Source organism: Triturus cristatus, chromosome 9 (genome assembly GCF_964204655.1).
Source record: "Triturus cristatus chromosome 9, aTriCri1.1, whole genome shotgun sequence".
Lineage (NCBI taxonomy): Eukaryota > Metazoa > Chordata > Amphibia > Caudata > Salamandridae > Triturus > Triturus cristatus.
This window is the reverse complement of record NC_140592.1, coordinates 782510589-782537364: the sequence shown is the minus strand read 5'-3', so window position 1 is coordinate 782537364 and position 26776 is coordinate 782510589. Positions and strand designations below refer to the sequence as shown.

Here is a 26776-nt window from a genome sequence, read left to right as displayed (position 1 = left end):
AAAACCACCACAGCACTTCCTATGATCTTAGGCGTATTTCCAGACAAAAGTGGCCATCATCGGGCCCACTTTTCCTTCCATTGCGGAGGTTGGACATTACTTTGTAAAATTTCTACACACCTCTTTTTTTTCAGGCCCTGCACCTCCCAGAGAATCACTACCTACAGGATGGGATTTCCAGGGAGGCTCTTAATCCCCATGGAGCAAAGATGTGGTCTGCCCCTGTGGAAATGGGTAAAACCACCCGAGAGTAGCCATATCTTAAAATACAGCATCCCTATGGAATTCTGATTGACAAGTATATTTATACAAGGGCAAAGACACAGTTATCTTTAACAGTTATCAGTAAACACTCATACTGTAAGATTGCTATATAGTCATGTTTCTTACCCAACGTGAGCAAAACCCTTCTGGCCAGTCCAGCTTTTCTAAGATGACTTTGTTTCTCCGCAAACAAATGTATTGTCCTGGCATCCTTTGGGTAGAAAGGGTTTCTGAAGATTCCACAGATGTAAACTCCTTGAATTTCCTTAAGTAGCCACATAACTATGAGTAGTATCATCAGAATATAGCTAACTATGGCCTGGGGACTAGTTGCAGAGAACGTAGAAAGGCAATAGTGATGCAGTAAGCCAGCTTCTACAAGTGTGAGACTTAACACAATTAAGTAGAAAAGGAATTCCTTCCAGCCAAAGTACCAGCAGAAACCGCCGGCTGAAGTCTTACTGAATGCAAAGTGCCAGAGGTCATTCCCGATGTCCGCGAGGTTAAGACTCAGAAGAAATCCGATGCCAGTAACAAAAAGGACAAGACCAAGTGTAAGAGGAATGAAATACGATGCTACCGCTGTTGCAGCAGACACAACAAACATGACAATTAACCTGCAGAAAAAGAAAGAAAATATTAATTAGGGTCATGATTAATCTACACTGGAAGACTTAGCTCATTGTATGTACCAGGGTGATAGTTACCTCAAGTTAGTGGACATTGGAGAACCTCCCAAGCCAAATTGCAAGGTCTGCTCCATTCCCCATAACAGAAGTGCATCTGGTGGGGGAAGAATTCCCATTGCCCACAAGAATGGCAGGAACAGAAAGATGATGTGGAGAACTTGGTTGGCCAACGTTAGAGATGCTGATTGAACACTGAAGCTACAAGGAAAACAATAGTTGTAAGCCAGTTAAAAAAATATTAGTGTTTCAAAAGTCAAATGTTATAAGTAAAGACGTGGTTTGTGCATACTGCAGTTACTAACCTAAGAAATTTCGATCAAACTTATTAGACCATTCAAAATCATATGTAGGCTGGTTCACAAAAGGGTGAAGACATTTTACTTTAAGCATGAACAACTATCGAGAATGGGGACAATAAAAAAAACAGTGGTGGAAGAGAAAAAAGGGGGAGCTCAATTAACCAATCAGAAATGCTGCTCAGAACGTCCCATTTCTTTTCATTAAGGAGTCTTCCTCATGCCCAGTGTGTTGATCTCCTAAGCAGGAGGACTGTTTTCCAGGGTCATCTCAAAACGTTAAATTAGGTTCTTTTCCCCCCCTTATTCCTAGAACCTCAAGTTTCCCAGGTCCTTACCTCTGTAGCGCACCCAGTCAAGGGTTTTTCTTTCCATTCTCGGACTTGTAGTGCTAAGTTTTGATGGGATCAACACAACAGCAAATGTAAACAAATCTTAGAGTGCAAAGGAAACAAGCATTTGCAATGCAATAGGTCTCGCATTTACGCAAGTTTAAGCTATTGGCATTGTAAATGACGATGCCTTTCATTTATGTTTGAAAAACGAAAACACAAATAAAAGGCATTGTTATTTGCAATGTGAATAGCTCAAACTCGCGTAAATACGAGACCTATTGCATTGTAAATGCTTGTTATGATACTTGCTGACTGTGCATTGTTGGAAGTCTCTGTTATTTGAGTGGAAAGCCCAGTAGCCTAATTTGGCCCCAATCTGGCCTCTGCATTACCCTGAGCTCATGAGAGTGATCATTCTTATAGAAAGATCCTGAATTTGTCTAGATATTTGTTATACTGCTGCTCAGCCAGTGTGACTGGGGTTGTGGAATGTTGGTGTGTGGTGATGCAGTGGAATGTTGGGTGAGTGAGAGTCAGTTGGAGAATGGGCTGAGCAGCAGGAATGCTGCTCCTGGTGGGGCTCTTCCTGTTATCTACTTAAATAAACATCTACTTAATCTACCCTGGACTACTCGAAATCCTTGTATTACAACATTTATTGGCGACGATTTTAAAGAGGAACCTGTGTGTGTCAACTGAGAGAGAGAAGAAACTATTGAAACTAAATCTATATAAAACAAACCTGAGGAAGCTACAGGAAGAAGAAGTTTAAAGGAAACTTATGCAACTTAGAACTGCAGAGAAAGACAGTATGCCCTCTAGCCCCACCAGTGTCCTCTTTCACCAGACAGCCTAGCACCCAGGGCATGCTGGAACACAATACACTTTCATCGACGCGATGTCATAACATGACAAGGTTGCAGAAGATCTTAATTGTCACTTCAGGATTATGAGTTTGTTGTTCACATCCTCATTCAAGCCCCAGTGCCAGACCAACAAAACTATCCTGCAACTCCCTGCAAGTGGATATTTTGTGAAGAGTCTTATTAATACACAGGACATATTGTAAAATCAGAGACCATATGTGCCCTGAATATCAAAGATGGAACAGCAAGGTACAAGAATATCAAGACCAAAATATCGTAATGCAAGTATGGATTTTCTATTTCAAACTCCACATATATGCACCTTGACGATATATTTATCTTCATGGTACGTGGATGTGGAGTTGGGAACAGCGAATCTATTCTTCCTCTACATGCATTTACCTTTCAATATTTTGGTCTTCGATATTTTGTATATAATAGTCTTGCACCACAATCTTCATATCCTCGATATTCAGTATTACAGTAATCAGAGACTGGTCACAAAAAGTTAATGTCTCATTTGTGACCCCCTTTTGTGATCCGTCTCTTAATACATCAGACCCCCATGTTAATTGTTGGAAGACTACCCTTAGACTGACCATCAGTCCCCTGTACACCCTGAGAACTTCAGGGCAAAATGACGTTCAGCATCAGTGGGGCACCCAGTGGCGGCCGCCATAAAAAAAAAAAGTGGGGGGGCAGGGGATGGACGGACGAGAGGGTGCAAGGGGGAGGAGGAATGGGGAAAATAATGTTTTTTTTTTTTAAATCAACTTTCCTTTTGTTGCCGCTGCCTCCAAAATCTGCCTCTGTGCTCTCCCAGCAGTCTCTGGGGAAGCAGACTTCCTACTAAATCCAGACGCTGCTTTCATGCTGTTAGAGCTGCGCCAAGATTGGTCTGAGTACCCTGGTCTGCCGCTCAGACAGTCCCTGGGTGCCTGCGGCTTTTCTCCAACCCGGCTGTTAGAGAAATAGAAATGCGCATGTCTGTTTGGTCAGCCTAACACTGCAGCCAAACTTATATGCACACTTCTAAGTGCCCACCACTCCTCCCGGCCCCGCCCAATACTACACACATGCCCAAACCAGTCACAGAAACAAAAAATGATGTTTTATTATCATTTTATTTTTCTGTCACTCAATCTGACAAGTGAGGCAACGCTCCTCCACCATTACGGAGGAGTCGCCCCTGGGGGAACTTTGAGTCTCCCTCTCTCCCTCTTCTCCAACTTGCTGCTCCAATTTAGAGCATGACTTCCAATGTTCAAGACTTAACTGGGCTGCCACTCACATTGAACTGTGCAGCTCATTCTCCACTCCATCAATGCACCTCAGATTTCCACTCTCTCAGTTTGGCATTACATTTACATACTTGACAGGATCACACAGCTGGTTGGGTCATTCCAGTTCTCCTGTGATTGCACTAGAGAGGCTACAGCCTCCGCAGCCACCAACAAGCCCACTCAAATATGTTCTTGCTACTCCATTTTGTCGTGAGAGTTGGTGTAAGGGCAGCTTAGAGCTCTGAAGCAAATCAGCCATTTTCAGACATGGTTAGTTAGCTATGTCTTGTTTGTGCATGCATTTTGAAAACATGCAATGTTTTCAACCACACTGTAAGCGAAGACACTCTGTAACCTCTTCCGAGGCCCGCGAATAATACCCCAAACTCATCTGACCAACCGTGGCGTGACGCAAAATGGTGGAAGGGCCTGCAGAATGTGATGAGGGGCACATATTCACCAATCTTCAGCTGAATGGGGGCCTCTCAAGGGTTGTGGGTCTCACTGTGCCACAGGAGCTTGCGTTAATCCCAGTTTATCTAGAAACATAGATTGAGCTTATTTATTAAGATTGCCGATAGACCCATGGTTGATGTAAAACTGCTCCTGTACGCACGGGACCTTGGTTCTGTTTTTTAAATAGTTTTATATAGCGCGACCTCGACCGGAGGATATCAGAGCGCTTTACATGAGCACCAGTTTCGTTACGGAGGGACACATACTTTTTTGCGGGCACGAGGAGATTAAGTGATATGCCCAGAACCCCAGGATGTTGAGCGTCCCTGCCGAGACTCGAACCCGCTCACCCCGCTACGAGGTCGATCGCTTTAGCCACATAGCTACAGCCTTCAGCGTGCTCGGAATAAAGTTAGTACATGTAGAACCTTCTAGGTCGCTATGAGTGTGGTGATGGCTAGGCCCGATTGGCATTTAACTTCCCCCATCACACTGCTGAAGTAAGCTTTTAGGTGTACAGTTTGAAGGATATCCGTAGTTAATGTATGCTGGCAACCGAAGAAAAAAAACTGTCCTATCCTGGCAAGTTAAATTTTTTGAGGCAATATGTACACCGTCAAAACATGATTGTTCGAATTAAGAACCTTATCGGCCACTCGCGCATATCCACGCATCAATTAAGACTCTAATTACCAATCTTCAAATCCTGGCGAACCGCAGGCTGCTAATTGAACCGGACTCTCTCTCCGGCTCGCTCGGCTCTGATCCTTTCCAGGGAGGCCGGCGCGCAACTTCGGGTGTGCTGCTCTGAAGGCCACTAACAAATCAATAACAAGCAAAACAGAAAGCAGCTCCGGGCTGGGGAGGAGACCTGGGAGGGCTGCCCGCGCATGCGCAGTACCTGTCACTTTCGCGTGCAGCCGGTGTGGGAGCTGAAGTCCCGAGTTCCAGGAGGGGGCCCGGGTGAAGAGCGGCAGATAGCAGTGCGGGGCTCCCATGCATAAGGAGAGAGCCCCGCGTCGTGCTGGCAGTAGTGGAGCTGGAGTGCTCCGGAAGCCGCCGTTCAGAAGGATTCCCCCCGCAGACCGGGTGAGTTCTCCATATGTCGAAAGTGAAACTAAATGCTGGCTTGCGAGGGAAGCGGGACAGGAGATGTGCACGCCGCGTGGCTGTAGGCGCGTACACCAACTCAAAACCTCCAAAAGCCTGCGCGTGCACATCTCCTGTCCCACTTCCGAGGCAAGTCAGCAACAATAGATCTCGCTTGCGAGCAGCGCTTCGCGCTGCGTTCGCAGGCGAGACCTAAAAACTGGCCTGGACTAGCTATTCACTCATGAAACTGGGAAACATGAGAGCTGTGAGACAATCTACTGACTCCCACGTGACTGGTCATTACATCCACAGAAGCACTTTTTTTTGGATAACTCTAAAGTTCTAAGTAGTAATGTAATTGCATTTATACAGCACTTTATAACCCCGAGGGTGGGTTGAAGCCCTTATTATGTTATATAAATAGGTCTCTCTGCCTCATAGTTTAGAAATACAACTCTTCCCTTAGGATTCTAAAATGTAAGTATTCCAATGATGTACCTTAACAGATTAAGTTGGACGTCTGATTGGGTTCGACAATTAGACTGCAAAAACATAACTAACTAACACACTAACACACACACACACACTAACACACACACACACACACTTTGATCTAAATGTAATCCTTAAATCGAGTCAAAAACCACTTGACACATATTTTAGGACTAGATTAAATTAATATTCTAACTCCAGTACCACCGTAAGCAGGGTCAAGTGCTTGATAATGGAAGAAGGTACAGATCGAAAAAAATGTAGACGATGTTTATGTATTTAAGAGTGAGACTTTGGTATTAAAGGTTTTAAAGTTTGTCCTAACTGTATGGGGGTGGGGAAAGGTAAGGGGGTGCAAGAGTGCCTGGCTCCAAGTTGGCCACCCTCTTGTGAAGCTCCTTGTGCTTGCTCCAAAATCCTTCCCAAGCAGTGCAATTATGCAACCAGGACCACAGCACTGACTAGGTGTGCTAGCTGAAGACAGCAGCTGCCTGTGGACTGAGGGAAATCCAAAATTGGTGGCATTAGCGAGCCAGATCCCACCAAGTGGATTATAGTGAGAATTGCCCTTGGAATGGCAGATGGATGCCAGACAGGGCTCCACAGGCAGACATTGGCCGCAGTGCTGCATGTCGCTGGGCTGCAGCTTGTTATTTATCCTATGGACTGTAGGAGAGTGTGGTGAGCTATCAGGAACCTACATTCACCTGAATCACTGCCCCCAAACGATTGGTTTAGCACACAGCTATCCAGGCTGTAGGCACTCCAGGGAGACAAGTGGGCCCATGACCAACCCAGCCTGCTTGGGGCAGCTAGAGCCACACACGTCATGCCCAGGTACCTTTATCTGCGGGTGGAGTGACGGTCCCTGCATTCTTGTAAGCCGAATCTGCTGGAGGAGCGCCCCCTGGGACTTGGTCGGCTGGGGTCCAAGAGTAAGTGTGCACACCGCAGCTGTTGTGTGACCAGGCAGCACCTAAGGCCACGGTTGGGACCTGCTCGAGCTGCCCGGTACCAAAGCAACACCACCGACCCACATTAGTAACTAATCCTGGTGCATTATAATACCCCCCCAGGGTGGTTCAGAGAACCTACAACTTGCTGCATATACAGGGCGGGGATGGTATTGAGACTAGCTAGTAATCCACCTTGTTGCTGTATCCTGGATCCTCACTGTACTACCTGCTTGCCTGTGCCCCCCACGAGCAACGGACACTACTTGTTATACCTGATGACCACCAGTGGGCTGTGTGACCTTCTACAAAACAGCTCCTGACTTCTCTGGGGTCGGGTAGTGCTCTCTACCAGTTACTGATTGAGGTGGCTTCTGTGCCTACTTCTGAGTATTTTTACCACAGCACTGAAAATACTGTTCCCCCCTACCCCTTTGACTTGCTAGAGTGGCATTACTTACTCGCCGTCAGGCCCGTATTTCAATACATGGACGTTAAAGTATTTATTGCCTTCTCAGAACGTAGACTCATTGTCTCCCTCTATGCTGACATCACTCATTACCTGGGTAATCCAGTACAAAATCTTGATCCGGTCATTAGGGAATTTACACTATTCAAAGCAATGTTTGGCATATCCATCAATTGGAGTAACCAACGATCTATCCATTAATACAGGGCACACATGCTCAGGGGCTGGAGTTCCCACTAACATGATCTACATTAGCAGTCAAATATTTGGGCTGTGGATCAGCAGGGATAGGGCCAATTATTGCTGAAAATGATGGTGCGGCCATTGCTAAACTCAAATAGCAGATATTCAGATGGAGCAGACTTACGCTTTCCCTTATGGACAGAATCGCATTAATGAGGATGATTATTCTGCCTAAACTACAGTATCTATTCTACAGCATTCTAATCTCTCGATTCCAGGAGTTTCCTAAAACACATAGATCACTAATGGTTACACTGGCCTGGGAAGTAGCCCTGGGTCTTTTGGGAGACGCTCACTTTGTCCAATGACCAGGAAAGTCTGGTGGCTCCAGATTTCAAGCTTTACTTTCATTGTGCACAGGCTCATTTTGGGCATTTCTGGATGCGGCCACACCCATACATGGCCTGTTGGCAGTCGAACATGATACAGCTTTCCCTTCTACACTGAATGTTCTAATAGGGCAAAGATCAATTCCATAGCCTGCATCCAGGTGGCCTGTAATTGGCTTAATAAAAGAATGGCTTCTTCCACTCTCTATTCCCTTTAGCAGGCTGCCACACGCATCCCCCTAATTCTGCTTACTAAGGAAAGGATAGCCCTTTGATGCATGACAAATTCAGTAGTCTGTGCAGTTGAGGACTGGTTTAAATGGCCTGTTTTCGGACTGCCGGACCACAGGGGCTACGGTTTACCCACACCACCTCTGATAATTTTACTTTCCTACGACTCTGAGCACTGTGCTAAGACCAATACCCAACGTTTTCTCACAAGCCACTTGTATTACAAACACGCATGCATACTAATGCTGACAACAAACACCCAAACGTTTGATCTCCAGATAATACTCCTCAATACAGTCAGAGGACCCAAAAGCAAAAACCAAATGTGAGACGGATCTTGGCGGTCACCTCACGAATAAAGAACTCCTTTATTGCTGTAACCAGCTGGGGAATTTGTCTCATAATGGTCGCCTTCGACTCCTACATTACAAGTTCCTCCATCAGACATAACATACACCATCGAAATTATTCCATATAGAAATGACCCAAGGTGTGCACATGCCGCACTTCAGGCACGGGTGTCTTTCATGCGGCATGGTGCTGTCTCCCAGTAGACACTGGTGTAGCTTATTCAAACTCCTGTCCAACAGGACTGATGAGACCAATGCACTGTCCAGGAAGCAGGCATTGTTTGTAGGCACCAGGGCTCTGACTCTGAGCACTCCGATTTATGTCAGTGTCACTGCTGCTGGCCAAGAGACTGGTGGCCTGCGTGCGGGGCAGGAGTGAAGCTCCCATAGTGAAGACTTGGTTTATTGACTTGACATACTGCAACAGCCAACTTTAATACTACTCCACTATCCTGCCAACTAACCGGCACAAAAATATTTGTGACCCTCTACCAGCCTAACTCCTAACACACGATGCATCTGATCAGTAGAGGGATGTGGGCTTGTTTGTGAACTAATACAGAAGGTATGTAGAGCACGTTAGCTTCGTTGCTGAACAGGTCATTTCCCTGTAAAAAGTATAGGATTTGATGAATACGGGCCTCCCGCTTGTCGACTACAAAAACTGTGTGGAGAATACATCGCTTCGATTATGAGATCAGTCTACATGAAGGTGTATGCTTTTTTTCCATTTATAAGGATGAACACTGTATGACTTTGTATTTTGAAGTTATTTAATAAAGGAGAAAAAAAGGTTTTGTCGTCTTATTTTTCACGTTACCCCAAGATCACAAAATGTTTTATTAACATCCTAGTCATGCACACCTATTTGTGTACACTATCACTTACAGTGTTTTCTACTATGCACTTTGTCACAGATACGTTTTCTTCTGTACTGAACACATTACCGTCAGTTTCCTACGTCCTTTTCAAACACTTGTTTACCTCTTTCTTTCTGTGGTGCCTTCTTGGTGTTGTTTATTCCTAGTACATATATTTGCTGCTACCACGTCTCTTAGAACTTGCTTTGTTTGTTTACTGTTTCCATGCTAGCTCTTAGGAGGTGATTCAGTCACTGGTTTTAGTGTCCAAAGTCCTCGAGCATTACATTGTGGGAAAGTTACTGTTTCCACTAAGCAACAATAAACAGAGCACATAGAAACAGTACACCTTATATATAGCATAGGAAGAATAGCCTGAAATGCATGAGTAGGGTAAATACAGCTCATTACAGTGTTCCGTGCCATTAAACCGATATGCAATATAAGCTGCTTTAACCAAAGGCTAAGGAAAGCAAGTGGAGGCAGAGTGAAGACATAGGAGACAGACCTTGCGATTGGGTTGTGGGGGTTTCCCCATTTATTTCCGGAGCAAACCTACTGCACGATTGCCCACATACAGCATTTATGTTTATTTTCGTTTGTATAGCGCGCAGTACAGACTGAACTGGATCTAGGCACCGACTAAACCGCAAGATCCACAGAATGGTATATAGCTTGGCCTTGTGAGTGGAGCAAACGTTCATATATGCATTGCTGGTGCCGCAGCACAGAGCGCGCAGTGGAGAATCATTTACAAGATGGGATAGGGGAGTGGAAGGGGACAGGAAGGGGCCTAAGAAGGAAGATCAAACGATAGAAGGCAAAAACGAAAGGGCTACTCAAATACGCATCGTTAGGTGCAGCAATGGACGAAATCATTTTGTTACCTTGTCTTCCATTTTAAGGATGTATAGCAGGTTGGTGTGAACAGGGGTTGTAGTGTATAATCTTGTTTAGATGTTCATGGCGCCGGGACACTGCACAGAGCATCCAAGCGCTTTTTCAACATAACATATAACACATAATACCGAAAACAGAAAAAACACAGAACACACAGAAAACACACTCCACGTAAAACAAACAAGCATTGGCATAGCCAAAAGGTCTCGCCTTTGGGGCCTTATAAGTGTTTAGGCAGAGCTATTGACTTTGCCAATGTGTCTGTGCTGTAAAGAAGTGTGGCTGCTGTGCAGCATGCTGAAAAGTTGTAATAAAAAAGTGCCAGAAGCATTTTTGTTACCTTATATATGACCAAGAAGGCATTATGTCCAACAGAACGACCATATTAAAAAATGTATGTACAATATAAAACATTTCCTCATTTTTCTTTTGTTCTTGCAATGCTTGTTAAATTTTTTTTTGGAGGGGGCATAAACATTTGGAGGTTGAAGGTTGTGAACTAGTACCTGTATTATAACACTAGCAACGGTCAGACGCTAGGGTAGAATCAACAGATGGCAGATTCCGAGAGCAGGCTGAGGTGGTGTTGATTGATGTTGAGGTGGTAGTGGTGGTGGTGACTGGTGCTGAGACGATGCTGAGGTGATGCTAAATGATACTTAGGTCTTGCTGGGTGATGATGTGGTGGTGTACTATTGCAAAGGCGATGCCGAGTGAGGTTGTGGTGGGGCCGTGAGCGATACTGATGTGGGACCGTGAGTGATGTTGTGGTGAGGCCGTGAGCGATACTGATGTGGGGCCGCGAGTGATGCTGTGGTGTTGTTGCTCAGAGATGCTGTGGTGTTGCTCAGAGATGCTGTGGTGTTGCTCAGAGATGCTGTGGTGTTGCTCAGAGATGCTGTGGTGGCGCTCAGATGCTGTGGTGGCGCTCAGAGATGCTGTGGTGGCGCTCAGTCAGAGAGTGAGAGAGTGAGAGAGTGAGAGAGTGAGTGAGAGAGTGAGAGAGTGAGAGAGTGAGAGAGTGAGAGAGTGAGAGAGTGAGAGAGTGAGAGAGTGAGAGAGTGAGAGAGTGAGAGAGTGAGAGAGTGAGAGAGTGAGAGAGTGAGAGAGTGAGAGAGTGAGAGAGTGAGAGAGTGAGAGAGTGAGTGAGTGAGTGAGTGAGTGAGTGAGTGAGTGAGTGAGTGAGTGAGTGAGTGAGTGAGTGAGTGAGAGCGCGCTGGGTCAGGCGAGACCTAAATAAAAGGTGGATGGGAGACTACGGAAACTCCCTCTACGCGGGATCCCCGACCAAGCTCATCAAACGACTGTAACGCATCCAAAGAGCCTCAGCACGACTGATCCTCGACGTACCTCGCCACGGCCACATCACCCCCCACCTGAGAAACCTGCACTGGCTGCCCGTCAACAAGAGGATATCCTTCAAGCTCCTCATCCACGCACACAAGGCACTCCACAAGACCGGCCCAGCCTACCTCAACAGACTACTTTCCTTCTACATCCTCAACCGCCAGCTCCGCTCCGCCGACCTCACACTCGCCACCGTCTCGCGCATCTGAAGAACAACCACCGGCGGGAGATCCTTCTCCCACCTCGCCGCCAAGACCTGGAACACCCTCCCACTGAGCCTACGACAGACCCATGACCTGCTGACCTTCAGGAGGCTACTCAAGACCTGGCTGTTCGATCAGTAGTGCCCCCCCGCCAGCGCCTTGAGATCCTCACGGGTATGTAGTGCGCTCTACAAATGTTTGATTGATTGATTGAGAAAAGGCTTCTCTCTCAATGGCAATCCAATGCTGCTCTCTGGCGAGGAGTCGCCTGCTGATAATGGCAACTGGTTGATCCTGGCGCTGGTCATTCAGCTGTGACAACACTGCCTGAATCCCATGATCTATAGCATCAGTTTGGACAACAAACGCTTTGCTAAATTCAGGTGCCGTTATCACAGGTGCTGAGAACAAAGCTTCCATTAGAGTGTAAAAGGCCATTTGACTTTTCTTGGAGGTTTAACTCTGTCAAAAGGGACCACTATGATATAACTTTTAATAAATCATCTGTAATAACCAGTCAGGCCAAGGAAGGCTCTGGCTTAGGTCTGGCTTGGGTCTGAGGAGCTTCTCAGGCCAGAATAGTCTGGATCTTGGGCTTGAGATGTTGTACATGGCTTCCACCTGCTTGGTGGCCTAAGTACACAATAGAACCTTGCCATATCTGGCATTTGCTTGCCTTAATAGTCAGCCCTACCTGTTGTAGGGCCTGAAGCACTTTCCTGAGGTGAACCGGGTGATACTCCCCAGTGGAACTAAACACAGCAATATCATTCAGATAAGCTGCACTAAAGTCTTCCAGACCTTAGAGCACTCTATTCAACAACCTCTTGAAGGTGGCAGGTGCATCTTTCAGGCCAAAGGACATCACCTTGAATTGAAAGCGATCTACAGGAGTTGAAAAGCCGAACTCTCCTTGTCACCTGGTGTGGGGGCTATCTTCCAATAACTCACTGTCAGGTGAAAAGTGCTGTCCCCCAACCTGTCAATGATCTCATCAGCTCTTCGGATGGGTTATGCATCAGTCTTGGTGACTGTATTGAGGTCCCTGTAGTACACACAGAACCTTATCTCAGGATTCCCACCCTTGGGATTGGCTTTGGGCACTAGTACTACTGGGATAACTAATAGACTACTGGGAGGCACAATCACTCCCAACTCCAGCATTTTGGCAACCTCAGCTTTGATGACGGCCTTCACATTGTAGCGTAGTTCCTATTTCCCTTATAGGCTCTGCACATTGGAATAATATACACTATAGTTTTCGCATAGGACTAAGGTCAGTATGCGCCTATCGAGTACATTAAACTTAATTACTTGTGTGTGCCAGCTAACTCAGAGGCCACTAGAAACTTCTCGAATGAACAAGAAGGGATTAGTTTCCGACAACAGCATAAACATGACAACTTTGTTTCCCTTACAATCGGAACGAGTCTCAGACTCGTGGAAACAATAGATAACAGTTTCAATCAGACAATCGCGCATGCTTAGTTTCTCCAGAGTTACACCGAAATAGAAAGACGGGCGTTTCAATAAAAGGGTTTATTGAACGGTCTTGTGTCTCGTGCAAGAGATATGAGCTGTTACGATCATTAGACAGAAGGCAAAATATAATACGCACAGCGTAAGCAGGAAGAAGAAATAATACTGCAATAGCATTGTCTTTTAGCTTTGACATATAATCATATATAAATATATAAATAACAGGCTAAAATGTGAATACTGGTCTGATGCTTCTAAATAGTCCTACCCCGGTGTACCTAACCTAAGTGTGGTGCGAGGTAAAAGTAGGTGCTGTTTTCTATAGTATGGTATATACTAAGTTTAGTATGCCAAGAGTCCCTCTAGGTTCTAGTCGGCTCCATACCTTTAGAATGAGCGAGGTAGGAATCTCTATCCGGGTCTCAAACTCTAACACCCCGCAAAGGGAGTCAGAACACTGGATTCTCAGCGCGCAGGGATGACCGTGTCTGGTCAGTGCGTCAGGCCGGGATCTGGTCTCTTCCGAACTTGCCGTGGCGAACCGTGCAGTCAAGTAGTGCGGTGTAACTGCCGTGCCATGCCGTTGTTTGCCATGGTAAGGGAAGGTATATTTATACTTGGAAGGCATTTAAGGAATGCTAGCATTGACGTAAAGTCGGGCAGAGGAAGACGTCATGGATCAACCCCTAAGGAATAGTAGTTCATGCATAATAGAGGAGTTCTTGGAGAAATCAATAATCCTAGCTAGGGAAAGTCCCGTTCGGCTTAAGGGTCTGGTTTCTATGAACTCGTTGTGACGTGGGATGGACTGATGTATTTGACCATGCCTGTATTTGGTTAGCATGGCTAATGCTAAATAAGGACTGGGATTCTATGCCTAAATAAGGGCAATTTGAATTGTGCCTATATAAGGACATGATTCAGGGAAACCTATATACAGTTATCTAAATCAAAACACAACAACCTGTATATTTAGCTTCGGACAGGCAAGGTGTCACTGGTACACTATGGAGCCAGACCTGTTGTCAGGGAGAACAGTCTAGAAAACTGCTTCAATAACGGATAGTAATCCCTTTGTTGCTGTTCTAATAGGGTGAAGGAGAGAACTACGCCTTTCACACTCCATCTTGGGCACTGGAGGATAAGAGTTCTTGAAGGGTTCACTCTTTTCCTCCTTTCCTCCATGAGTCCCATTTAGCATGCTGATGTCTGCCCTGTCATGGTGCAACGCGAGCCTATGCAAATGGATAACCCTTCGAGGGCTCCTTGGGGTACCCAAGTTTACCAAATAGGCGACTTTCCTCTTATTCTCTATGATGAGGGTATGGCCTAGTGCACTTCTCCTGCAGTGCTCTCGGTGCCACTGGCTCCAAGACCCACAACAACTATCCTTGCTGGTACTCAACCATGGAGGATGTATGGTCATACTAGTGCTTCACAAGCTCCTGGCTGTCCATCAGGTTCTTATTTGTCTTATTCATGTACTCCATCATCCTAGAACAAAGGCCAAGCACATAGTCCCCTATGTCCTGCATTGTTTCCTGGACTCTCTCCCTAACCAAGCTGAGTCAGCCCCTTGCAGGGTGTCCAAAGAATAGCTCAAAGGGAATAAAGACAACTCATTTCCGAGGGATCTCCCTGCAGGCGAATAGCAGGCATGGAAGAAGGACATCCCTTCTCGTCCAGAGTTGTTCAGTTAACCCAGGTTCATGCCTTTCATGGTCTTGTTGAACCTCTCAACTAGGCCACTGCCTTGCAGATTGTAGGGGTTGGAGAAGTCTCACCACACTCATCCCACATAGCCTTCAGATAGGCATACATAAAATGTGTGCCTCTATCTGAGATCACCTCCTCAGGGAACCAACTCTAGTGAAGATTCCAAGTAGGGCTCTAGCCACTGTTGGAGCAGAGACTATTCTACGGGAAAAGACCTCTGCATATCTGGTGGCTTGGTCCACTACCACCAAGAACAAGCATTTGCAATGCAATAGGTCTCGCAGTTACGCGAGTTTAAGCTGTTGGCATTGTAAATGACAATGCCTTTTATTTATGTTTTAATAAGCAAAACAAAAAAGGCATTGTCGTTTAGAATGCCAATAGCTCAAACTCGCGCAATTGCGAGACCTATTGCATTGCAAATGCTTGTTATAATCATTATTGACAGACTTAATTTGAAAAATATTGGCTGTGGCAAGTAAATTGGCTGTTTTCCTATGTATTAAATCTAGAAACCATGTTGGGGGCATACTTAATTTGAAAAGCTCAGAAGTGAGGGTGGGTTAATCACGGAAGTTTCAAGTCTCAACATTCTGATAGCGAGTTTGCCCATCGGTTTCCCCTGAATGACGCCCCTGTCTGGATTAACGTACAAATGTCACCAGAAGCCCTCGTCAATCACCGTCTTTCACAAATAAACACAATTATCCTTAGCTAATTAGCCTTTTCCTGAAACCGTGTCTGCATTTCCGGTATCTGGTGTGATGGGTCAATTCATCCCTCGGAGCTTATAACGTCGTTTTCCATCAACTTTCCGATCCTGTTATTTCACGTATAAGCGGCAGATGTAACTAGGAGACAAACACGTGTTCGTATACCACACACGTGTCGCCGTCCAGTGCACCTGACCCCAGCCAATTAAAATTATTAATAGGAGGAAACGCTGCGGTTCAAACGCGGCCCTCCGCCTCCCCAGAAGAGCTGCAGGAAAGGTTATTTCTTATTTTATGACAGGTACCTCTAGCACGGCTTGGCGCTCAAGGAGATGCGATGTGAAATAACTGTTTGAATGAAGGAAACGCACGCAGGTGAATGCGGGTTCTTAAGACTGGCGCTGTAGTAAGACCCGGAAGGACACTTACGAACAGGGGATCGCACGACCGCCATATATTAATAAGCCGTGGGTGGTTCTAAAGAGATTATGTTTTAGCAGGGCACTCGCACGCCAGGGAACCCCGCTGGGGATTAGAGACCTGCGCCGGTCGAAGGAGGGACACGCCTGTGTTTTGGAAGACGTGAAGCGTGTTCAATAATTCATGATTGGCATGTAATTGTATTGCTTCTTGGGGGATGGGCACTGCACCCGCCAGTGCATAGCGTGGGCGCGTGCATGCCCACTGTTGCCTCTAGTGAGCCTGGGCCACGCCAATGCAAGCATACACAAACATGCACATGTATGCACACATACGGCACAAGAGCGCACGCACATAACCGCACATTCATACAAGACAGAAGCACGCACACACACACACCAACACACGCATTCATAGAAGACAGAAGCTCGCATACTCGCACACGCGCAGCACAAGAGCACGCACACACTTACATATTCAAAACAGAAGCATGCATAATCGCACAAGAGCACTCACATAAACACACACATACAAGACAGAAGCATGCATACTCACACAACCAATGTACAATGACCACACACATAAAACAAGAGAGGGGCGCTCAGGAGACAGCAGCAAAGGAAAATGGTTAAGAGTGGAGGAGGGGTGGGTAGATGAGGGTTGGACAGGACAGCGAGATCTCTCAACAGAACATCCGGAGGGGCTGATTGGGGGATGGGGGAAGAACAGGCTGCTGTGTGCGTTTGGGAAAGAAATGAAAATAAATACAATTAAAGGCGCGCCTAAAGTGAATGTGGTGCCGTTCATTTACAAATGCACGCGCTCGTGTGTGGCAATAGTGCAGGAGCATCTTGAACACTATGCTGGTGATGGAAGGGGGTCAAGTAGAAGCCAGAAGCTTTTGCTTCAGTAGCCATAAGCCAGGGGAAGAGATGTTGCTTCGGAAGGAGGAAAACAAGGCTGGCTTAAAAAAACAAGACCAGCCCGGCTGAGCGTGGTGCGCGCGCGCTTGGGGGCGGGGGAGCGCATTCCAGACGGGGGAGCGGACCCTTTGAAGTGCGATCCCAAAAAGCGGATTGCATGGCGGCACGATGCGCGTGATTGTGCGCGTACTAGCCATGCAATCCGCTTTTTGGGAGCACTTTTAAAACCCCCTTACAATAGTCTCGCTTTGCGATCGCTTACGCGATAGCAAGGCGAGACCTAAATACCTATTCCCGGACTTGTATGTGTGTGGGGTGGGGAGGAGACCAACAATTTCAATCCCCACGCCCTCAAATGGTGTGGGGAAGTGATATCAGGGGAGCCCTGCTCTTTCCTTGCCACTAGCCTTGCAGGTGACTAAACTCATTGACCGCATCAGGAATAGGGGACAATAAAAGTGACGGACCATCCTCTCCCAGGTCTTGGTGTGCCCAATGCGTCCAGCTAGAGGGATATCCAGGGCCAGGTTAAGAAGTAGGAACTCCCTGTACTGCTGGGGGACCAGAAATCATCTAGTTGTGCCTGGTTTGGCGTTCCCTGCCACGCTATATAGGAGGCCCCCCTCCTGGTATACCTTGTGGGTACCACTGGTATCCACTTGCTCCTGTCTGACAGCTAACTGTCACGGGTCCTCTAGAGTGTTTCAAGCACTTTGTCTTTGACGGAGGACCTTTCTTGAGGGACCTGCTGCTTCCTGGAGCTCTGCCAAGTCTGAGGGCATCAGTGTTTGTTTCAGGTGCCAGGCCCTCCCACTGAAGGTTAAGTTACTTCTGGCCCTCTTGACCTTGGAATGATGGATTGCCAGCCTTCCTAACCCTTCTCTTCACTTTAGGGGCCTGGATCATTGTTCCCGGCTCCAGGACCCCTTGTCAGGAAACGGCTCCGGCCCCAGGCCCCACAAGGTCTCATTTGTACCCATCCCCTAGGCTCCTTGGTTGCCCAGGTTTATTATCCTTTATAGGGTTTTAAATACTGCTTCTACATTCACTACTGCAGAGTTCTATTGGTTGTAGCAGTGCTTGTTCAATTCAACCTGTAAATGTCAATGCGCGTTTAATTGTAGCAATGCTTGTTGCACTGCCTTCATTATGACACGTGATAGCCAACCGTCATATTGGTGGGCAAGCTTTGTGCAACTGCATGTGGAGGGGCGTGGTTTACCTCCTGTTTAGAAGCACCTGTCCTGTTGGTTATACAACATGACTGTGCTTGGCTTATTTCCTGGATTCCTGCAGGTTGCTGTCTCAGCATCTCTCCAGCTGTCAAGTGCCAACGCCCGATCAGACTTCTTCGATTAGGCTTTCATAAGTATTCTTCGCACGTAGGACAAGCTAAGTGCTGCACATTTCGTCTGCGACTTCTTGACCTTGCGCTCGGTGTAGAACAATAACCAGTGAGTCTCTGAAGTGGCAACATTGCTTTTGAAGGCGATTTTCTTGGTTTCTGTCTAACGTCCAAATATGAGACTTTTGGGAACAAGAAAACAAAGACTTAGTGTGCTTATCACACTTTAGGAATAAATGAACAGTGTTGTTATTCAGTAATTCTTATTGTTAGTATTGTGGCATAATATGCTCTACATTCCTGTAACAAGTTCAGAAATTGGAAAACCCTAGTGCACGTTATGAATGGTGACATATGCTTTAGTCCTTTTATTGTTCAGTTCTGCCTTATTTTGTTTTTCCTTTGAATCTTTTATTTTGAAATACTTACTCCTGTTGGAAGAAGACACTATACTTGCAAACCAATGCACAAAGAATACTTAAAGAGAAATCATATTATATTTATATCTACCACCCCTTTGGATTGAGATATTAAGAGGCTGCAAGTGGTCCTTGCATAAGGTGAATAAACATTTATTATAAGACATTGATATATCTATACTTGTGAGTGTGTATGTGTGCGAAGAAGTGTAACTGTACACGAGTCAGTCCACTCTAACATCCCGTCCACGCCCCTAAAGACCACTTCCTCGAACCCGCCTCAGGATGTCCTCCCCCCTCCAGTAATAACGGCTATGTACCTAAACACACGATCAGCAGTAAAACACCAGCTTGATCTTTTCACTCTACTGGAATCCCATCAACCGGATTTATTATTTCTCACTGAGACCTGGTTCTCAGACAGTTCTCTTCCCTCCCTGCTGGCGATACTCCCCCCCACCTATTATGCCATTCGAGCCGACCGCCCCTCGGCCAGGCCTGGCGGAGGGGTAGCCCTTATCGCACGTAAGGAGCTCACTTTCCACCCCCTGGCCTCCCCCTCCATGGGTACCTCAGACTGTTTAGTGGTTCGATCCCTTTCCTTTTCTCCCCCTCTGACTTGTGTCCTTGTGTACCGACCCCCGTCTTCCCCTCAAACGTTCCTCCCCTGTTTTCAAGACCTAATGGCGACTTTGGTTGTTAACCATTCTTCCATCCTTGTACTGGGAGATTTTAATTTCTGGCCCTCCGACCCTGCGGAATGCGCGACGTCTAAGGAATTCTCAGTCTCTCTTCAGTCGCTCAACTTTACATCAGTCGTCAATACTCCCACGCACAGGTTGGGTCATATTCTAGACCAAATCTGGCAACGCGACTGCCCGATCAGTTCTCCTTCAATCTCCCCATGTCCATGGTCGGATCACTCACTGATCACCCTATCCCTAGCCCCTGTCCCACCAGCCAAGCCCACTCCTGCGAGGAATGTCTGGGCGCGCTCATGGAATCGTGTCGACATCGAAGCATTATCGACCCTCCTTTCCTCTTCCAGCCCCGACCTGACTGCGCTACCCTCTTCTGGCCAGGTAGACGCCATCACCGACTGGCTACGAGCTGGGTGCGACACTGTCGCCCCTCTAAAACGCATCGCAACCAAGCGCTCTAAAGACGCAAACCGCTGGTTCTCAGACGATCTAAAGAACCTAAAACTCGTTCTCCGCCAAGCCGAACGACAATGGAGACGAAACTACTGCCCCATTGCTAAAACCAGGTATACTGAACTCCTCACTCAGTACAAGAAAGCCATATTAGACACAAAGAAAAACTATTTCTCCTCTAAAATCCAACTAGCGGAGAATAGGCCGAGAGAAATCTTTTCTATCATCCAAGACCTTGCCTTTTCCCACAGAGCTTCACTCAAACCTTCACCCTCTCAATCACTATGTGACTCCCTTAATCACTTCTTCTTAGATAAAATCAGGAAAATTAAAATTAAAATTCCCCCCCCATCCCCGATCTTCACTGACCACCGACGTCCTTCAGCCACCGCTAATCTGGACTCAATCCCCCCCCCTATCGACCGACTCATTTCTCTCAATTCTTCCGTTGGTCAAGTCCGGCTCCCCGCTGGACCCTTGCCCTGCTTACATCTTAAAGCAGATCTACACCTTCTGCCCCTCACCTCCTTTAGCGCTCCTCAATAGCTCACTGGCTCAGGGCGTCGTTACCCCAGCACTTAAATCGGCAGTGATCGTACCGATCCTCAAAAAACCTGGAGCAGACCCTTCCGACCCTGCTAACTTTCGTCCAATCTCCCTCTTGCCTTTCCTGGCAAAGGTATTGGAACGACACGTGGTCAAAACACTGAGTGACTTCGTGGAAAGTCATGGGGCCTTGGCCCCAAGACAGGCTGGCTTTCGCCCAGCCCACTCAACTGAGTCCGTCATAACATCAGTCCTGGATAACCTCCGACAAGGAATGGACACCGATCAACATCAGGCCCTGATCCTCTTAGACCTTTCCGCCGCATTCGACACCGTGGACCATACCATCTTACTTTCACGGGTCGAGGCGGCGGGAATCCGAGGAACAGCCCTACTATGGCTGTCCTCCTTCTTGAGCGGTCGGACTCAGGCGGTTCGTCTGGGAGAGTTCTCTGCGGAATCGTTACCCATCCAGTGTGGTGTACCCCAGGGTTCCTCACTATCCCCCCTTTTATTTAATCTCTACATCGCCCCTCTTATTTTTGCTTTACAGCAGCTGGAGGTCTCTGTGTACAACTATGCAGATGATCTCCAGCTCATCTTTTACCTTTCCTCTGCCCCAGAGTCCATATCCAAGGTTCAGTCCAACATGACCTTTATCCAGGACTGGATGAATTTCAACCACCTGAAACTCAACCCCGATAAGACGGAGTTGGTGTTGACAGGTGGTTGCTCCAGTCCCTGGTCCCCCTCCTTTTGGCCCCCATCACTAGGTCCCCCACCCACTCCTGTATCCTCTGTCAAAACCCTTGGTTTCAAAATCAATAACCAACTTTCCTTACACTCCCAAGTCTCTGTTGTGGTGTCATCAGCCTTTCTCTCACTCAGAACTATCCGCAGAGTCTCACGATTTTTTGCCCCAGACGCGCTCAAACTAATTCTACTGGCCATGGTGACATCTCGCCTAGATTATGGCAATGTCCTCTACCATGGCATGCCTGACTACCTCATGAGGCGCCTCCAGCTGGTTCAAAACCAGGCAGCTCGGCTGGTTTTTAACCTTTCCAAATCACACCATGTTACCCCTCTTCTTATTTCCCTCCATTGGCTCCCTGTCCGGCAGCGCGTCTTATTCAAGCTCGGCTGCACTATCTTTAAAGCCAGGACAGGATCCGCCCCCTCCTTCATCAACTCAGCTATTCAACCCTATACTCCATCACGAGACCTCCGATCCTCCTCCCACCACCTTCTCGTGGTTCCCCGTTTCAAACGGAAGAAATGGGGTGGTTCCAAATTCGCTACCACGGGCCCAGCTTTTTGGAACTCTCTCCCACTGTCCCTCAGATCCTGCACTCAATACCCCCTTTTCCGCAGAGATCTCAAGACTTTTCTCTTTACCCAAGCCTTCCCATCCTGATCCTTTTACCGTCCCCCCCCTCTTCCGACCGATTGAGTAGCTGTTACCAGTGAGCGCCAAGAAACCGCCAGGTGTACGAGCGCTATACAAAACCCTTCAAATTCAAATTCATCCTTACTAGAATTACACAAACAAACGCTGTAGATTCCTCAGAGACCCAAGAAGTGGTGCCCGTCTGGACCAGGCTGAGTGAAGAAGCAGTGTTTTCTCTTCTCTTCTTTCTCATCCACTTCCCCTTCCCTTTTGGAAGATCTGCCAGTGTGACAGTGTTCTAGTCGCAGCACTGGGAGGTGTTCCCAGAGGTACTGGGAGCATTTGTCATTCATCGCTCCTGCAGACATCCTGAGATTTCAGGCGAGTGGTCACGCCACACCTTTACACCCCTTGTCTCTCGCTCTAGGCTGTCTGTTCTTACATAAACGCACTCAGGACGAGCCAGCATTGCTGTATTGGTTCTTCTTTCCATCTCAGCAAAAGCAGAGGTTGCAAGATCATTGCCCAGTAGACACTATACTGTAATGGCAGGAGACACAGCTACTTTCTTTGGGTCAGTAACTCCTCTTTACTCAAAGTCTACCACAGCCATAGGGTGCAACTTTGTGACATTGTCAACATTAACACTATTGAACACATCTACTAGCACGATCTGGTCTAGGGAAAGCAATCTGGACACAGTTCACTGGCATCTGTATCCCTCAGAGCCTTCACCCCCACTTCATTGATTTTGGCCACTGCTGGTATTTCTCTGCACTTGGAGGCCAGTGAGCCAAAGGTTCAAAGTTCTCCCCATCCATGAATACTCAGGTGGCCTCTGTGTATTTTTAAAGGCAATCTCCAACCCATCCCTATAATAGCCATTCCCTTGGACTGGTCACCACTGGGTGCCTTCTTGGTGCACACTAAATCTCCCCTCTTATGTCCTGGAGAATTGCAATCAACACACGCTCCAGACTGAGGGGGTAACATTTCTTTCACCCATACCCCCTCCGCTTTGAATGGGATGTGCCTGGGTTTCCCCCTTGGGCATCTTTTGGGGACACTTTGGGGCTATTCTTTTTATCTTTTCCCCCTCGTTCCCCTGAAGAGGGGCCTGAACACCTTTCTTCTGGTCATCTCTCAGGGTTTTCTTGAGGATCCTGGTGAAAAACCACTCATCATTTGTTTTGCTCAGTTCACATGGGCTTGACCCATTAAAGTCCACCAGATGCTGGTGCAACTTTTATGAGAGGCAATTGGTTAAAATGCGCTCCTTGACAATTAAATTGTAGAGCCCTTCAAATGTGTCTGCTTTGTTACCATTAATCCAACCATCTAGTGCCTAAACTGATATGTCAACAAAGAACACCCATGTCTGTGAAGCCCCACTCTATGTTGTCCTACGTTTTTGCCTACACTCCTCAGGAGTCAAACCAAAAAGCTCCACAAGTGCTACCGTTATGTGCGAGTAGGACTCCGCTATCTCAACCAAAAAGCTCCACAAGTGCAACTGTTATGTGCGAGTAGGGCTCCGCTATCTCAACCTCAAGTGAGAGCAGTCTGTCCCTAACAACTACTGGTACGAACTCCCATAGGAGGGCTCCCAGTGTTGTGTACCCACCATCCTTATCCTGAGCGACCTCCCCTATGAGACCAGCCACTTGTCATTGTCACCCTCCTGGATATATCTAGGGACAATCCCCTTGAGCAATCTGACATCAGGTGCACCCCTGTCAGCAGTACTTCCAATTACATTTCTTTCTGCTGTGACAATATTCTCTGGGCTCTAGGCACTTCTCTCCTCCAGGGCGGCCAATCTTCTTTCAAACAGGGCTATATCGCTCTCGTCCAGATCAGGTGCAGCTAAACTTTCTTGCAGGGACCACCGACTAGTGATGGAGCCTGCTCTGGAAGCCACTGGGGGGGGTGATACTGTTGGCATCATCCATCACATTTTCTTCCCCACTGCCTTGAGACAATTCCGTCTCCAGGAGTGGAGGTACTCCGTGGGCTTCTCCCCAAGCTTTGAGGACACCCATTTACTAATTTTAGCTGCCATGTTGATCTTCCTGTCCCTACAGAAGGCCCTTAGTTCATCTCTCTTGAATTAGGGCAGGTTGGCAATGTCGCGCTCCATGTGTCTTTGTTGGGAAAGGGGCTTCTGAACTTGGTCTAAAGCGTCTTGAAAAGAAAAATATTTTCAGGAACTTTGCCACAACTTTCCCAAATGTTTCCTAACCCTTTGAAAAGTTTTGCCATCCTGTGGAACAGTCCTTCTGGAGTTGACAATCACTCAAGAACTGCTTGGGCGGCACGAAAACGTATTTTCTAGGGGTCCACTTGGCAGATTCTCAGTGGTCTCAGACTTCAACTGTATAGTACTGGATCCCACAGGTAGACACCAATGTGAGGAATTGTCACACCCTATTGCAACCTTTCCTGGGGGTTCGCACATCTTCCCCAGAGGGCAAAAATCTGTTTCAGAGGCGAGGCCCCATGTGCAAAATGTAAGGGCACAGGGGATTAAAAGCAAAAAAGGGGAAACTTTGTGAATGTTGCACACCACAACTTGCTACATTAATTTCGCCATGAGAATCAAATCAGGCATATTATAACAAATTGTTTGATACCTCAGAGTATCTACTTTGGTCTCAACATTCCAGAGTTAACACAGCTGAGGGGCCAGCGAATTACTTTGTACTCGCCATTTGGGCAACCAAGACTTCCCACAGTAAAAATAACAGTTTAGTGTTTGTCCTGTCAAAACATGTAAAAAAAACATGTTCTGCCTGTGCAATATGTTGCACCCTGCCTTTAGGGTTCAATAGATCTGCCATAGATGTGCCTCACACATAGCTTAGTGGGTAACCTGGCTCTCAAATTGGTTTAAATGGCAAAGTCGGGCTAGTAGTTTAAAAACTGTTCTTCCAGTCTGAAGTGGCGCACTGGGGGGCTAGTTTTACTCGTGTTAGCAACAAGAGTGGCACAACTAGTGCTGCAATCCCTGAGGTGACCTTTTAACTTACATGCCTTGGTTATCATATACCAGGGACTTCCTGGTAAGCTAGGTTTGGCCAATTAGGTGTGAACCAGTTTGACATCCACGTTTTAGGGTCAGGGCACTGGTTTTGAAGTCTGTTTGGCAAGTCTCAGTGCTATCCGTGTCGAAAAAACAGCAGCATCAGTTAAAAAAAAAAAACCTGGGGATATCATACATAAAGAGGCATTTCCATACACAAGCCAAATAAAACAAAACTGAATGACTGGTAACAGATGATCATGGTATGGCTTTGACGAATGGGAGAAAACGGCTTGGCTTTTAAATACCCAAGAATAAGCCATCACGGAGAGGGCTTTGTTTTGCATCACAAAAGCTCATGCTAATGCTTCAATAAATATGGGGAGACACAAACACTACAATGCACAGATGTACACTAAAAAGTAGCTACCGCATCTTTGACAGGGCGTAGAAAATGCTGACTGGAAAAACTTTCCTATAAGAGTTCCATGATCTACTGAGAACACTTGAGACAAACTCTACCAGAACGATTGTGAGATAGTATTACCGCACTTTGTATAGTTTTCCCAAGCAATGGATGTTCACTCTTAGCGCCAATCGTCCAAGAAACCCCAAAATATACAAGCTGCAAGACAAAGCTAGTAGCACACACATGTATATGAATTATAAAAAAACATTTTTTCAAATAACATCTCATACGGAACAGGTATCAAAGAAATTAAAGAAGCAGAGTTACATCAATCTTACAGCAAAGGAAACAGACATCAAAACGTTAGGCTGTGTTCTCCGCAGTGCGCACCGCCAGCACTCCTGCAAACTTTCTAAGCATTAGGCCTAGATCAAATTGTTTGAGAACCAACACATCAGGCAGGTCACACCTTGGATGGGATTTTCACTAATAATCCCAACCTAGTCAATGTAAAGACCTCTCAGGTAGCATGGTCCGACAATGGAGCAGTCTTCTTTGATCTCTCTGTTCCACAATCTAATCCTAAAACGAAGAAATCATCATCTACTCGCCTTTCACGAAACTGGCTGAATGTGCAAGCAGATCATCTCAATAATATACTTGAGAGTACAACTTTAGTGTCTCAGGGGTGTGTAATTTAATAAAATATATACTTGTCCACGGGGCAGGTTGCTTAATAAATCTACTTGTTCTGTAACAAAATCCACTTGTCCCTTTGGTGCTATGTAATGCGGTGACAAATTATGGCAGCAATCTCATTATATAAAAGAGCTCTGATATAGCCTCTCTGATTATGCCAGGGTTCATACCATAGTAGTGGTTGAATACTTACAATCCCCTTATGTTGCCACGTTTCTGCAGATCTACATACTGGGGCAGAAGGAAGTGGTAAGCAATAATTTCAAGGTTAGAATGCCCTTTCCAGTGTGTGCAAACCTACTAACTTGCATATTTTAAGGGTTTTCACCAACTCTTCTCTAATCTTTTCCCATACTGAGAAATGTTGGAAATTTACTCCTGACAATAGCAGATGTAAACCTTCCAAGAGTTGGGGAACAAAAGTGGTGGTTGGGGGGGGGGGGGGGGTTAGTTGGGGGTAGAGGGGGAGGGAACTTTCAAACACCCCGATTTTCGCATCAGCAAATTTACACATGCATATTTGCTCATGCTAAAATGCAGTTCACAAATATTTTCTAGGAGAACTATTTCTTGTCCTACTTCTGTAAATTCTTGGGAATTCACGAAAGCCGTATAGTTGCAAATAATGCAAGGACATACACCATGGGTGCACTTCTGAGACTTTCTAATAATTGGGCCCCTAATTTGGTCTGGCGTTGACCATGACCGTTTGCATTTATTAAAATTCTGTCTCTCTCTCTCTCTCTCTCTCTCTATCTCTCTCTGTGTATCGGCTGCATTCACTGTGAGTGACAGCATTCTGCTCTTTCACAAGGAGCATATCGATACACAAACTAGTTTTGTTCAGAGCTAGTAACTACTGTGGCAGGGTTTGCTTTTTGAG

At 46.5% G+C, this 26776-nt stretch overlaps 1 protein-coding gene across 10 annotated transcripts in view; it reads right to left on the bottom strand.

The window, feature by feature from the left end:
• Positions 1-26776, bottom strand: part of PCNX4 (pecanex 4) — a 401845-nt gene that overhangs the window by 341039 nt on the left and 34030 nt on the right. For all 10 annotated transcript variants that reach the window (XM_085626158.1, XM_085626159.1, XM_085626163.1 and 7 more), the window contains exons 4-5: positions 972-1151; positions 391-881 (exon numbers count right to left, since the gene is read on the bottom strand). In XM_085626158.1, coding sequence (XP_085482284.1) covers positions 391-881; positions 972-1151 — 671 coding nt within the window. The remainder of the gene's footprint in view (positions 1-390; positions 882-971; positions 1152-26776) is intronic.